Genomic DNA, 15,093 nt, shown 5'->3' with positions numbered 1-15,093 from the left:
CGCGAACTGTCGCGATGCGTGTTCGTTTTCAGCTTTCCGTTATCTCACCCTCGGTAGCTGCCAAAGGATACATAAATAAAGGGAATGGCTCAGAGAAGCGAACAAGCTTTCAGCCTGCTGTTTTATGTTCTATTTTTTCTAAAGCATCACTTTTGTCTCACGACGTGCCGAACTTTAAAGCATCAGTTGATCAAAATTAGTAGCTAATGAAAGAGGAAATACATCGGTACTGCGCCTGATACGCGCTTCGGGTTCGTTGATACCTGTAGCATTTTGAAGGGGCACGTAGGATTGGTGAACAGCAACAGCGGCAACAACATGGCTTTGTCTGCCGATGTCGCAAAGCAGGCGTGTAACATAGTGACTTGGTTGGGTTGACATTGGTAATTTTTAACAGCAAAACTGTTTAGACCAGCCGTAACTTGTGTTGCCTATCGGGTATGAGCCACTGTGCAGCCTATCACAAACAACTGTCATCTTCATAATGGGTATGAGCTACTACTCACCATTGTCCCACTGCTCACCGCCGGTCCACTAAAAAGGAAGAAGGCAGCAGTTAGCCCAACAAATGGCTGCGAAGCGGTGGCGGTGGCGAGCTGAAGACCCATGTACGTACAAAGAGAGAATACTAGGGAACGGGAAAGGCAACGGGCAGCTGCGAGAAGACCGCGAAGCGATGAAAGGCCTACGCCAACGACGACGTGCCCGGGTCGTGTCAGTGGCTGTTTGGTCTAACTCGAACCTCCCTGCGATGAGAATCAACGTAGAAACTACCTAGCATCACCTAGCTAAAGTCTAGCAACGACCTAGAAACAACCTAGAAATAACCAGATTAGTCTTCAGAATCGTCCAGGTTCGCTGCTTCAAGGCTTGCGCGTCTTAGTGCAAGCTTCGTAATTTTTTTTTTGTATGAATTCTGTTCAAATAGCATGACCGCGGCTAGTTCAAGTATCCCACACGTGAATATTATTTCTTGCCTCCCAAAATAGCGATAGGATCTGCAAAGTCTATCGTTTTGTCCCACCCAGAGGAACGATGCAGAAACAACGAATATAATTTAATGGAACTTTTTCTGCAGTTGTATGATGCATCATTTGCCAGTAATTGCAACGTCATTGTGATAGCAGTTATACGGAAATTACAAGCGAAAAGTCATCGTCGGCGACGGCGTCTGTGTGGCGGTCCGTGCAGAAGTCCGAGTGCGATGAGATGCTATCACGCCCCGCGCGCGGTGCGCCGTGGGCTCAAGGCAAAGTTAGCGAGAGGGCATGCTCTTTTCACGAGCTCTGGCAATGCGGTGATTATTGAGTAGAATTTGCCGTAGAGGTGGAGGGATTCGGCGAGAGCGGCCCTGAATTGTAAAAGGGGGAGGGGGTGGTAGTTACGAATGTAGTGTGTAAGATTCTTCTTGAAGCCCTTAGTTAATTGTTTTTCTTTTACATTGCCATATACTTGAGGTCAATATTGTAAATTACTTTAGTGAGACAGCCCATGGATTTAAAATAGCGCAGCCAACGCACAGTTACTGCCTAGAACACATATATACCACGATTATTTGCGCTATTGAACGCCTAGTATGCATTTTTCTCTTTTTTCTTTTCTGTTTCCTTTAGATTACGAGATCCTTCCGGAGTTTGCCGAACCAGTTCCGAACGTCAGCGCCATTGTTGGCCGCACCGTGAAGCTACCTTGCGTCGTCAACAACTTGGGGCAATACAGGGTAAGTCAGTATTCGTTCCCTCGTTAGTTTGTTTGAAATTATTCTTCTATCAGCCTGGTCTCAGGCAATAGCCAAGACACTCCTCTATTTATATGGCTTTTTATTCGGCCATCAGTGCACGAACACGCATTCTCAAATATCTATATTACATCAATACTGCCACTTTTATATACATAAGGATATTTGAGAAACAAGCTGCGAGGAAGAATAAATGACAGATGGACGAGTTATTTATAGAGCAGGAATTTCAGCGTGATAGCATGAATACTGATAGCGTGTCTTGTCATCTAGCTGGGATTACGAAGTGTGGTAATAGTTAGTCGATAGCGCAGTATGAGCAGCCCTAAAATTGCCAGAGATACATTTTGCTGTTAACAGGCGTAGGATCGTGGGCCACGAAGCCAAATGTCTGTGTAAAAGTAAAGTCGGCAAGAGCTGCCAGAAACATGGTAAATTCACCGAGTTTGCGATGCAAGGTCTCAATGTAGGATAACCGCGATGATGTGGCCGAGTCGAAGATGAGGTTGAAGCTATTGCTGAATGTAGGTTGACGAACAGCCTATTCGCGAGGCCACCACTTTTAGTATGTAACTGCTGAGTGAACCTTTATCTTATCACAGCTCTTTTTAAAAATGGAAACACATACAACATAAACAGAGACAGGGGACGCACATATTGAAAGCTCCCTGTTCTAAGAAGCATCTATGGAATAGGCTCTGCAAAGGGATTGTTGAATTGGCGCTCGCGGCCCTCAATGGCAGCGACTCGGCAAAGCGAAAAAATGTGTACGAGCCGGCTTGCTCACCTCGCAATGTGATTGAAAGTCGTGCCAGAGTTTTCCAGTTTCAGCAAGTGTGTGGTACCAGAAATCGTCGTTCAAGTGATGGCATCTTTTCTTCCGAACACATATACTGAAAAGGCAGCCACTTCACTGGCACAGTAAGGAGGCAAATGAGCGTGCACAGTAGCGTATAATAGAGCACTGCACAGGCCCGGGCCGGCCCGAAAGCCCGAGCCCGGCTCGGCCCGCGGGCCGGGCCGGGCCGTCCGAAGCGTTTTCCGACGGGCCCGGGCTGGGCTCAGGCTTGAAAGTGCGGGCCCGGGCCGGGCCCGGGCTTGAAGCCGCGGGCCTGGGCCGGGCCCGGGCTTGAGGCTGTGGGCCGGGCCGGACTCGGACCCGCTCATTAAAAGGCGTAAGTCGGGCCTTCGAGCACACGCGAACGTTATGCATTGCATGGTCTAAGGTATACTGTGCTAAGCTGAAGTGACACGTGCAAAGAGCTGGCTCTTAGTAAAGCTTAGCAATAAAAATAAAAAAGCAGTTGAAGTGCTATTTTTTTCACCGGTATAGATATAGATTGGCACTGTATATTTTCACTAACGTTTCGTCTGCTGGACCAGACTTTGTCAAAGTAACAAGTACATCGTGGTGGGTTTCCTTATAAACACGCCAGATGATATATATATATATATATATATATATATATATATATATATATATATATATATATATATATATATATGGGAGGAATAAACATTTCGGTCTTTTATTCGAGGTTGACACATACGGTACATTTCATTTATATTCCTTGGTATTACGTGCCAAAACCACGATATGATTACGAGGCACGCCGTAGTGGCACCGGATCAATTTCGACCACCTCGAGTTCTCTAACGTGCACCTAAAGATAAGTATGTACACGGGTGTTCTTGCATTTCGCCCCCATTAAATTGCGGCCGCCGTGGCCGCGGGAATCGCACCCGCGTCCTAGGACTTAACAGCGAAACAGCTTAACCGCTGAGCTACCACCGCGGCAAAGCAACATTTCGATGCATGTACACACCGGATTTTCCGTCGGATCGCCCGCTACAAAGCGCACGGCATCATTAATAATCATCATCAACAACTAATATCCTCTAGCGGGCCCGGGTCGTGCATGGTCATGAACAAGCGCGCCCTGGATTAGTTTAGTAATGAACGCCCGGGCCCGGGCCGGGCTCGGGCTGGGTACGGTCAAGTACGCCCGGGCCCGGGCCGGGCTCGGGCTGGGTTCGGTCATGTACGCCCGAGCCCGGGCCGGGCCCGGGGTGGGCTCGGGCTTCATGAAGCGGGCCCGGGCCGGGCCCGGGCCGTAAAATCCGGCCCGTGCAGTGCTCTAGCGTATAAGACCTGTACAACGCTTCAGTCGTGAGCACCGGAGGTCGAATAAATGCCAGATGTAATGACCCGAGATACATGTAAGTAGTAGGCGATAAGTGTGCGCGCTCCTCGTATATTCCCAAAACACAAAAAGCAACTCAATAGGGTTCCGGACACCTTGGGTACCGCGCACAGAGCTCCGTGTAGAAAAGAGATGAACCACCGTTATAAATGGCATGACGCGACTGCGAAGCTAATGTCTCGAGCGAGAAGCACGGGCGATAAGCCTCGAGAGCGTATGCCTATACGCTTCGTTTTTTTTTTTTTTGTTCATTACACGCAAGCCCGCCTACACGAGGCATATCATGTAATAAACCACCTGAATTTAGGTCAACGCGCACGTTCACTTTCCCCAAATAAAGCTTTGCGCATTAATCCATTAGCCCGCATATTTCCACGCAGGAAGTTGTTCCGGTTATTCCACGGTGAGGTACACGCACTCGAGAGTCTGATATGCACTTCGCTCAGCCTCCTCCTTTCCTTCTTTCACGCGGAAAGGAAAGGGTAGCGGGGACGATAAAGCCACGGCTAGGCGAGAATGGACAGCGGGTGGGGGTCGGGGAGGGCGATGTCCCGCGTAATTAAGAGGCACGCTTAATTCCGCCCACACCACGCTCTACGATGCGGTGGGCACATTCTGCGATGCGCCGTATCGTTTTCATTCTTGCTTTGGCATTTTTCGTTCACGACACCTCGTTCCACTCTTCCACGCAGATTATCAAGCAAATTGCCTTCCGGAAGCGTTTTTCTGTTCTCTTTTTTTGAAGAGTAAACCTTAAGTATCATACACGCAAACACCGAAGCTCGCTTCAAACATAAGCTAACAATGAAGGTATGCACAATACTGCCTGGCCGATGCCGTAATCAATGGTTTTGTTAAATAAGCATAGCGTGTTGTCATTCTCGTTTTCGGGCGAGATGTCCGCACGAGAGCTTTTGTTCGAAGTAAAGATTTTCTTTTTTTTTTTCTCTCTCTGCCTTGAGCGTGTAGATCTTGGCAATTTTGGCGATATCCATCAGCAGCATCTTGTGCCGCTCTTTTATCGTTCGATAACTCGTGCACTTTCCGCAGATTACACCATCGGGATATAACTATCCCCACCCTCCAAATGCTTTGCTGCAAGCTTATCTTGTAGCGCGAAGTGTTAATGGTTTAGCTTCTTCACTCTGCATGAAAATCATACCATGGAACGCGTAACGAATGAGAATATTGAAAAAAAAACTACCAAATAATTTACAGTTCGAAAGAAAAAGGGTTATTTACGCCTGCTGCACAATTCGTGACATTGCCTTAGATGCTCAGCTAGAACACTTCGAGCGTGTCACCGTCTATAGTATAATTCTAAGCAGAAACGGTGTCTACAGAACGCAAAAGTTCGCGGGCGCCTATACAGACCTCTAGAGATCTCCTGAAATTCCAGGAACAATATTAAAGGCGTTAAGAGTAAACAGATATAGAGTATTAATGCGCGCTTGTTGGTACATACTGAACTTCTGAAAACAGCGCAGGAAGGAACACAGGGAGAAGCGACAGACCAAGCGCAGCGCTTGGTCTGTCAGATGTTCGTAAAGAGTACTGTCACCTGTTCAACAAGGACCCTCCCTATTAGTTTATTGGCGTTCTGACGCTAAGCAAGAGGTCGCGGGTTTGCTTCCCGGCTCCAGTACTCATATTTCAGTGCGAAAGACTGGAATGCATAGACGCTGGCATACTTAGAATTTGGCGCACGTTAAAGATCCTCGTGTGCTCGAAGATAGCTAGACATGCCTCCACCTACGCACACACGCGCAGCTTCTACGATGCGTTTATTTTCCTCCGGGTCGTCTTGTTATTTTTTCTTTACCACTTGAAAGCGGCGGATGTAGCGGTGTAATGTCGGCACCAGGCTTTCGCAGAGACGTTTTATTCATTTGATAGCGTCATTAACCGATACACAGCACTGCACACCCGCCACCGTGCATGGTCTAGTGGTTACGGTGCTCGACTGCTGACGCGAAGGTCGCGGGATGGAATCCCGACAGAGGCGGCCGCATTTTCGATGGAGGCGAAAATGCTTGAAGCCCATGTACTTAAATTTAGGTGCACGTTAAAGAACACAAAGTGGTCGAAAATTTCCGGAGCCCTCCTCTACAGCGTCCCTCATAACCACGTCATGAATTTGGGACGTTAAACCCCAACAATTATTATTACTTATCATTACAGGGCTTGGACGTGTACGTTCACCGCAAATAAACGTCATCATCGCTAAGGTCGGCGTTCTGGCTACTTTATCTTTTCGTTTCTGTGACGAGGTTTGTCTTAAAAAAAATACATGAATTATACAAATGGATAGCGTCAGCAAAAAAGAAACGAAGGGGCAGAGAGCGCCGAAGAAAAAGGAATGCGCGCAATCTCTGTTGCGAGCCGGGGAGCAAGAACGCAAGGAATTGCCACGCGCGACTTCTCCGTGCTATATACTTCTCTCTCCGCGCCCGGCCCTCTCGCGCCTCCGCTGATGAGGCCCAGCCTTAAAAACAAAGCCGAGAACACTCTCAGCCGGATATAAGGTTCTCGCTACGTCTTCATGCGCCGCTGGCTGTGCAATGCCTGCTATGGTTGTACCGCAAAAAAATATATATAATAAATAATAAACGTATGCGTTTCCTCCCTTATACTTTTTGCATCTCTGTCGTCTAGTCTCGCCTCCTTCCTCACTCTTCACCCTTCCACTGAATCCGAAACGTGTTGTTAGAGCTGATTGCGGGCGGCGAGACGAGCAACGAAAGCGCGGCATGCGCGAAGTGAGTTGCTTTCTTTTATTGTGGGGTGAGCTAGGCGCGCTGGTTTGTCCCTAACGAGCACCTTTCTCTCTCTCTCTTTTTTTAGCGCACCTTCTTTCACTTTTCTTTGTCTCGCTCTTATTTCCTCTGTGACACGACGCAGCCACAAAGCAGGTCAGAATCACCAGCACCCACCTGCGTAACTTCGTCCCCGGCAGCCTCGTTAAGCAAAATTTGCACCTCGTGTCGATGACACCGGCGTACGCTAAACGTATAAAACGGGACCGAGAATTAAGGAAAACGGCGAGAAAGGAAAAGAGTAAGGAATATGGGGACGCAACCGCGCGTGACGCGCTTCCGGAATTATTTTATTCAAGGCGCCACACGGCCATCTTTATCTATTTTCTTTCTTTCTTCTCTCCCTCTTTTCCAGCAGCCTGATGCTCGTCTCCCGCACAGTGTACTCACACACAGCGCACGAGACGCGGCGCGCGCATGAATACGTTCAAGCAGCGTCCTCGACCGCGCGTTACATTTTCGATAAATGATGGCTCTGGCTGGACACTCTTTTCCTCGCTTTCCATGCATAATCCCGCCGCACTTTTCCCTACCCTCCCGCCCACTTTCGTCACTGCCTTTATTCTTTCCGCTCGCTCTCTTTCTCGCCAAATGCCTTCTCCTTCGCTCTCACTCCGTAATTTTTTGTTCTTCCAGTTCCCTCCCTTAGTTGCTTTGTTTTTGTTAGCTTTGACTTACCGGGCGTCTTGCCTTACGCACTGCGTGCGCTCGCTAAGTGAAATTTTTATTCCCGCGGCATTGAAACGCTCCTTGGGCAGTAGGCTTCTACCCGCAGTCCCGTCCTTTGTTCCTCTCCACCTCCTCTCATTCGGCTTTAATTTTACCCTTACTTCCCAGGGAGGATTTCTGCTTGCTTGTTGAGTGCAAATCTTTGTCTATACGAGCGAAACAAGATGAAGAAACGTTCACTGAGCCGGCGGTGCGCGTTCTCGGCGCGTGTTGGTGAAAGGAAAGAGGATAGAGAGAGGGAAAAAAGAGAAATAGGGAGGGAAGTAAGGATAGGGAACGGGCCGAGGAAGGTGCTTAGTAATGCAGCCCGTCAGCGACGGTAGGGCACTGAGCCTAGTAATTGGACCAGCTCGGGTCTCATGAATTATTCCCGCAATGGCCCCATTAAACGAGCGATCCCCACCCCCCTCCCCTTCCCTACTATCCCGACTACTCCCCATTTTTTAGTTTCTTTTTTCCACCCATGCTCCCTCCGCACGTTGCGCGCTGGCATGCAGTCCCTTTCGTTTCCTTTTTTTCATCCCGAATGCGAGTGCTGTGCTCGCGCACTCCCGGCGCGAGCTAGCTGCAGCTAGATAGTTCCCGTATTGTTCTTTTCATTGAGTTCCCTTCTCAGCGTTCCTTTATACTCGTTTCTTTCTCGGAATCCATTTGTGCGCGTTCGTCGTGTCAGCGTGCGGGAACCCTGGGAACGGTGAACCAGCCAGCTCTTCCCTTCGGTATCCCCCCTCACCACGATAGCGTTTTGCGCTTGCTTTTTACTGCTCTTGTGAGCTGCGCTGATTCCACCTTGGCTTGTGTGTTCATGTCCGCCGTGCTTGCTCCCCGCCGCCAGATACACGCGAGCGGGAGCCGATTCGTCCGGCATCTGTCAGCGAGTGTCCACGTGTGTTAGGAGCGCATCTATGGCGCTAGAAAGCCTGCGCTTCCGACGCGTCGAATACACGTCCGAGATGTCTTTCTCAGACACTGCCTCTTCTTCGTGTCATTGACTTTCTGTTTGCTTTGCACTCCATCTGCGGCCGGCATGTAGGATTGCTCGAGTCGCAAGGAGTGCGCTTCCCTGTCGACCAGTGTGGGGGGTGACCACCGCGTCGAGACTCTCACGTGTTCGCGCACTGATGGGATGCACCTCTGCTGTGACAGTTGTGCTAGTCCGAAAGCGTATTAAGCTTACTGTATACTTCTTACTTTTTTGTTATTTTATCCGCTTACGCTGAAGACCCTGGTCCTCGCGTTAGCTTGTTGCGGCTGTATCTTCGTCCTTGCTCTTGTATAATCTAAAAATAATAAACAAATATGACGTTACCGGGCTTGATATAAGACGACGAAATTCTATAAACATATGGTCCGGCCTGCTTGGCTACGGCTTTGTGGGCGCTAACAGTACGTGCGTTTTTCTTTCTACATATCATATAATAATGGTAATACTACTGCGTTCTCCGTTCCGCGCGATCGTAACCGTCATGTCCATAATTGCTGCAGAATTATAGCAAAATAAGCTAGCGTTAACTACTAATGCGAAAGTGTATCAAACATATATACACAGGACGGGAAAATAATCGAGCAGCACGGAGAATAAAGAGATATAGGGTGTCTGTGTCTGTGTGCGAGACTGCGGCTGCATCAACAAAAAAGACAAGAAACGCCGTGCGCGCAGGCCGACACTTGGTGACCACCTCATCGCAACTCGTAGCTCGAATTTATTTGGGCCGAGTGAGTGAACAACGAAAATTGTACTAAATAAAACAAGCACTAAAAGCTAACAGATGTAAGAAATAATTACTGCACGAAAGACGCGGGCGATATACAAATTTTCACTTTGCTTCTGTTTGATGAATATTCGCCGAGTGCAGCTCTATTGGTAGGAAAACTAAGCCTTGTTTCCGTAATCAGGGAAGCATGTATAGTACGCGTGTAGGGAAATAAATTATTCTCTCGGAGCGCGCTTCGAGGCTTCCGCAAAGCGCGCGTCTTTCCAAATGGCTCCGTCTAGAAGGAGCGCGCGCTAGAAAGGCCTGTGAGATGATCTCCTCCGAAACGCTTATACGCGCACCTCTAAGAGCCGGCGCGGGAGAAGCCGCGGCATTCCTTGGCGCTCCTCCGCCGCCGCCGCCGCTCGGAAGCAGCCGTGTTCGCGAAACACGCCGCCGGCGAGATCCCCGTAGGAAAGGGGAGAGGCATTTTCTCCGTGAGAGGTTCCGCGGACCAGGGGTCACACGGGCGGGCATCTGTTTGCGTTACGGGTACCTTGGGAGGGAAAGTGACGGGAAAGCTGAAGCAAATAATAGGATACAGTGTACAGATGCGCGACTCTCGCGCGCAGTAGCACGCCGAGTGCCGGCCGCTTTCTGCTCTATCGACGAAGGTGGCGCCGCGCAGATTCGAGGCGCCCGCTCTCCTAATGCGAAACTGTATCAGGCAGACACACAAAGTACGGGGAAAGAATCAAGCAGAACGGGGAATAAAGAGGGAATGTGTGAGAGAGAGAGAGTGTGCGTGCGTGTGTGTGTCTGTGTGCGAGACTGCGGCGGCAACAAGCAAGCAAGAATACCAAAAAACGCCATGCGCGCACGCCGAAGAGCAGCCCGGCACTTCGTCTTGAGCCACCTCCTAATGGCGACTTTTTACCGGAACATGTACCCTGATATGCCATCCTCACCTCCCCCTCTTTCTTACTTCGCGCTGTTCCTCTTTCCCAAAAGGAGGCAGCTGCGAAGAGGAACCTGGCTGCTTCTTCTATGTTTAGGGTAAAGAGGAGGTGTGTTTTACGCCTCTATGTGTTAGGTCGGGGTGCACATCCCTCCTTCTCGTGCACGGCCTCCGCTGCCTCTTCCCTATCTCAAAACGAGCTTGTGGTGCCGGCGCTGGTAGGAAAAAACGGCGGGCCCGTCTCCTCTTTCCGATATTTTCTCTCTTATCTACGCGGCGGGCGACGGGGCCACGGTGGATTCCTTAGTAAGGTCGCCGAGTGCTCGCGCATGCGCTGCGCGTCGGCCTCCTTAACCGCCGCAAGCTTTCGCGGCGACGAAAAAAAGCCGAGCAGGGGCGGCTGTCGTGATCTCGCCATCTATTTTCTTTCTTTGCTTAGGGAACCCCAATCTCGTGCCTCGCCTTTGCCATCGAAGTCTCCTTTGCTTAAAGGATGTCGGACGCGCTGGACGAGCTAGCGTTGTCCTATATTTTTTTTTTTGCCGGTGAGTGTGGTTTCCGTGCTGACTCCTAGCCCTTTCTGTCAGATTGCTATCTTTATTTTTTCGTATCGATTAACGGGAACGTAACGAACGCGAACCAAAAAGTCACAGATTCAGTTAGTTATATCCGCACAAGCCTTTTTTATTTTATTTCGTTTGAATACAGCGTTCCTTGCGAAAGCTGAAAAAGTATTCGGAATAATGTAACACTTTCTCGTGACGTCCAAAGAAGTACCCTCCTATGTTAGATTTCTTGTCCCGTTATCAAAATTGTTTAATACGTGTTTACGAAATGCCTGCCTAAATAAAACCTGTATTAGGCTAGGTAATAGCTAGTAAGCAGCAAGCAACAACAACAAAAAACAACAGGTCCAACGCGCTCATTTGAAATCTACATAGTGCGAAGCTTCTTCGCATCTTCATCTTTCATCCAATGCTCCGATGCACACGACGTGACGCGTCTTCCGGGCGCCTGTTCCATTAGGTTGCTGTAGCGGGGCATGCTGCCCACGATCTCGACGATCAATTTGCGACTAAACTTGGTTAAGCGGCGTTCCTTAGCTAGGCTATAACGGTAAGTAAAGTGGAAACCAGAAAGAGATTAGGAGAGCGGAAGTTTAAAACCTAATTAGATTAAGAGATTTAGAATGTAAACTGGAAGGATATATCGAGAGTGAGAATATGAGGCCGTAAGTTGAAAGTGGAAGAGAACTAAGGGATAATCTCGCGCAAACGCTAGAAAACTAGCAGCAAGACTGCTAAGTTGGACCATTTGGTTAGAATTCATCTTGAACTTCGTTACTAGCCCAGCACTAGACGCAATCGTGATTATAATGATGAACTGACGTCATTTCCGTCATGTATATAACACAGGCAACTTCATGGTGGAGCTCGGCATCAGACAGCTCCGTGTTAAAATGCAAAGTCGCGATAATAGAACGATAACAACAAAAGCAGTGTACGAGCGTTCTCATCAGCGTGAGTGGAAACGGCTGCATAATCTTTGGTGTTTGTCAATAGCATAAGCACGTAACGCGCGCTTAATTGCTGTGAACGTCGCTGGTGCAAGGGGATTTTCGTGAGCAAGGTGCAAAATTAAGCTAGTTGAGGTAAGTGCGTTTGTGATTAGAGAGCAGAATATTGACGCTATCGTGTCCACACAGTTTTCGTCAGTCACACCAACATACATGCTAAGTGTGGGATATTATGACATACTACCGCTAGAAAAGAATGTTGTTTTATCGTTAAATCTTCACTTTCACTGTATAGAAGCCGCAAAGCGCTCATTTATTGCAATACAGTATACGTACACACGATTCCAGTCAGTCGACTTAATGGTGTATTACGCGAAATTAATATTTCAAACGAGACCGGTAACAACAGCATGCGTAATAAGCTGATTGAAAGCAGAAATATGCATTTGAACTGTCAAGCTGATTTGAATAAATCATACCAGGTCATGCATCGAAGTTCTTCAACGCCGGTCTATCACTCTTTGGCAGGTTTAGGCGGGCGGCTAATGGAAACACACACACACACACACACACACACACACACACACATATATATATATATATATATATATATATATTTATATATATATATATATATATATATATATATATATATATATACCTATTGGGCCCTTATTTTAGAAACAACCGAGACAAGGATCCCGGTGCAGTCCCAGACTATGGGACCCTTGTCTGCATAAAATTTATCATAGTATAATGTGTCAGTGAGATAAACTGAAACTTCATTGTTTATTTTAACTGATGGACCCGGGCCGCGCCCAGCCTTGTTAAACAAACGCAAACTTCCTGCATTCGACGCGCGGGCTGCGATGCGGTCTTGCTAGTATACACATCCTGAGTTAGTTTTCTCGTAGAGCAAAAATACAGACACACGCAGACCTGAGTGTCCATGTATTTCTACATTTGTCTTGCTCTTTATTTGCGCTACAAGTAAACCTATACACAAGATGTGTTTTACAGTGTCAATATGTGAGAGATACATTTCTAGGAATACCGAGTTTGAAGTAGTACGCGTACGGCTTTTCGTCTACTCTTCTTTTTTTTTATCTCACCAGGTTGCGTGGTTGCGAGTGGAGAGCAAGACGATCCTGACGATCCATAAAAGCGTCATCACGCAGAACTACCGCGTCCACCTGAGTCCCTCGGACCGCACCTGGCTACTGGTCATCGACAGCGTCCAGGAATCGGACCGCGGTGGTTACATGTGCCAGGTCAACACGGTGCCCATGCGAAGCCAAGTCGGATATCTCGACGTGCTCGGTACGTTCACAATTAATTAATATATAATTAAATCGAACACTAGCTGCACTGTCAGCGGAGAGGTTTGTTTTTAGATCACAAAAGGCGGAAACTAAATGAATGCGTTTTCTTGCAAAACGTGGATCTAGTACCAGCAACACGGTAAGAACGTTACTTCTATGTACAGAAGTGATGTTTATTCAGTTTGAATTAATGAGCGAGCCTAACTTCTGCTGTGTAAAATATCAACCAAGACGCGGCATTAACTTTTTCCTGTGCTCCTAACGCGTGTGCGAAGAAAGGCAACACGTCGTCGTTTAAACTCATTAAAGGAAAGGTCGAAATTTTATGCCCCATTGCGTGTGTTGCTTTGAAGAATCTCTTTCCGCAGGCGCTCTGCTCCAAAGGCTCCTTTTCCCCCCTAAGTTAGCAGTGAGAGAATAACACCAACATGGAAAAAAAAAAGCACTCATTATCATAGCTGCGAAAAGGAATGAGACGGTGTTTTAACTCCATATATTGAGCAATTAACGGAAGACAACTTTTATATTGAGTGCATGGAAAAGTAAGTGCTATAGCCAGTGCTTTTTCTCGACAAAAAAGAAAAACCTAAGTAATGTCCTTGCTCGCCTCTATCTGTTACCTTATCTGACGACTGCTATCTCTCTAATCACCGAGTGCAGTTAGTATTGCCACATGTCTCTTCGCTCTTTTCATTCATACTCGCATCGATCTGGATTCCTCGTACACTGCCCGTGACTCAGCGCGACTGCGAAAGGGCTCGGCCGTACGCACAATTCTCAGGCAATGAGGGGGGGGGACCGAACCATCCGCGACAGCTTGGCATCGCGCAAGCATATATTAACGAGGTCACGTTTACGCTGACGTGACTTGTTGAAACTAGACAAATAGGGAGGCGCTCCGACATCTTCGTCAGCGCGGTAATTAAGGCAAACCTCCGATGCATGCGAAGCTCCGAGGAAGTAGTCTCTGCTCCTCTTATTAAGTAAGGTGCTGCATACTACTCCCCCCCACGTAAACACACAAGTGCTGCACATGCAAGGTTCTTCTTGTTGGTCGTCGGCCCCTGCCGGTGGGGAAAGGCTTTCGCACCCCTTCCGCCTCGCCTCAGGGGCACGAGTAAGCGGCAATCGACCGAGCGTCGCGTATATCGAGCGCCTGCGCCGAGCTGCGGCGTCAGCTTCTCTTATCAAAATGACAGCCGCAGAAGCAATCGACGCCGAGGCACAAAGGAGCCTTCCCTGCGACCGGGAGGCCCAGGGCGACACCCCCGGCTCGTTCCTTATTCCCTCCCATTTGCTCGATACTTTCCCGAAGCCGAAATGTGGCTCGGCTTCGAGCTCCGCGCACTTCTGATCAAACACAGATCATCGCTGTTGGAGACCTCGCGGCGCGCGGCAGAAGGTGTCGCCTGCACTGCTCCGGCGGTTTAGTGGACGACATACGCTATCTTCGTGTGGGCATAAGACGGCTGAGTAAATAGCTATCGGGTGTTGTTGTCGCCCATTTGTACAATTAGCTTACTCGGTCGTGTGTTCCGTTGGGTGTTCGGAATACCAGTCTGGTGTTGAATCAATGATATACTTACATGCAGCCGTCGTTAGAGTCACAGAAAAGTATATGCTATCGCATGGCTCTAACCACCGTTTCTCGCGTCACCTATGATCTGTGCTGGCTGTATTAACGATGCTTCAACGCACTGGCGCTCGGAACGCGATTCCGTCGTTTAGACACACGCGCAAGATACCTGTTGCTTCTCATTCAAAAATTGGGAAGGGAGTGGCCCTGATAAGATTCTTTCTTTTTTAAATGTATATTCAGCCAGGCATGTCGCTTTCATCGATATGCGACCGCCGTGGCTGGGATCGAATCCGTGACCTTCGGGTCAGTGGCCGAGCACCGTAACCACTGTACCACCGCGGCGTCGGCTAACATACCCAGATGTATTACAGTAGTCTGTGCTTGTGTGCGCGCCTTATTCTGTCAAAAATACCCAGACGTCTTGGAATAAGTGATGCTAAATTGTTGTCTGTGCACCGTCGACAGTGGTTAACTTCTGCAGCACAGTGCTGTTGCAGAATATTGAGCACAGTTTCGGTAAACTCTTGCAGGATGTCA

The 15,093-nt window shown here is 48.5% G+C and overlaps 2 protein-coding genes across 2 annotated transcripts in view; one reads left to right on the top strand and one right to left on the bottom strand.

Annotated features, from left to right (window-relative positions):
- LOC119385944 (lachesin) overlaps window positions 1-15,093 on the bottom strand; it is a 356,455-nt gene that overhangs the window by 237,286 nt on the left and 104,076 nt on the right. The window lies entirely within an intron of this gene.
- LOC119387406 (lachesin) overlaps window positions 1-15,093 on the top strand; it is an 89,782-nt gene that overhangs the window by 57,062 nt on the left and 17,627 nt on the right. The window contains exons 3-4 of the mRNA XM_037654791.1: window positions 1,614-1,720; window positions 12,771-12,975. Of these exons, the coding sequence (XP_037510719.1) occupies window positions 1,614-1,720; window positions 12,771-12,975 (312 nt within the window). The remainder of the gene's footprint in view (window positions 1-1,613; window positions 1,721-12,770; window positions 12,976-15,093) is intronic.

The sequence above is a fragment of the Rhipicephalus sanguineus genome, chromosome 3, assembly GCF_013339695.2.
Source record: "Rhipicephalus sanguineus isolate Rsan-2018 chromosome 3, BIME_Rsan_1.4, whole genome shotgun sequence".
In the NCBI taxonomy this organism is placed as follows: Eukaryota; Metazoa; Arthropoda; class Arachnida; order Ixodida; family Ixodidae; genus Rhipicephalus; species Rhipicephalus sanguineus.
The sequence above is the reverse complement of the archived record's forward strand: the minus strand, read 5'-3'. Positions and strand labels throughout refer to the sequence as shown.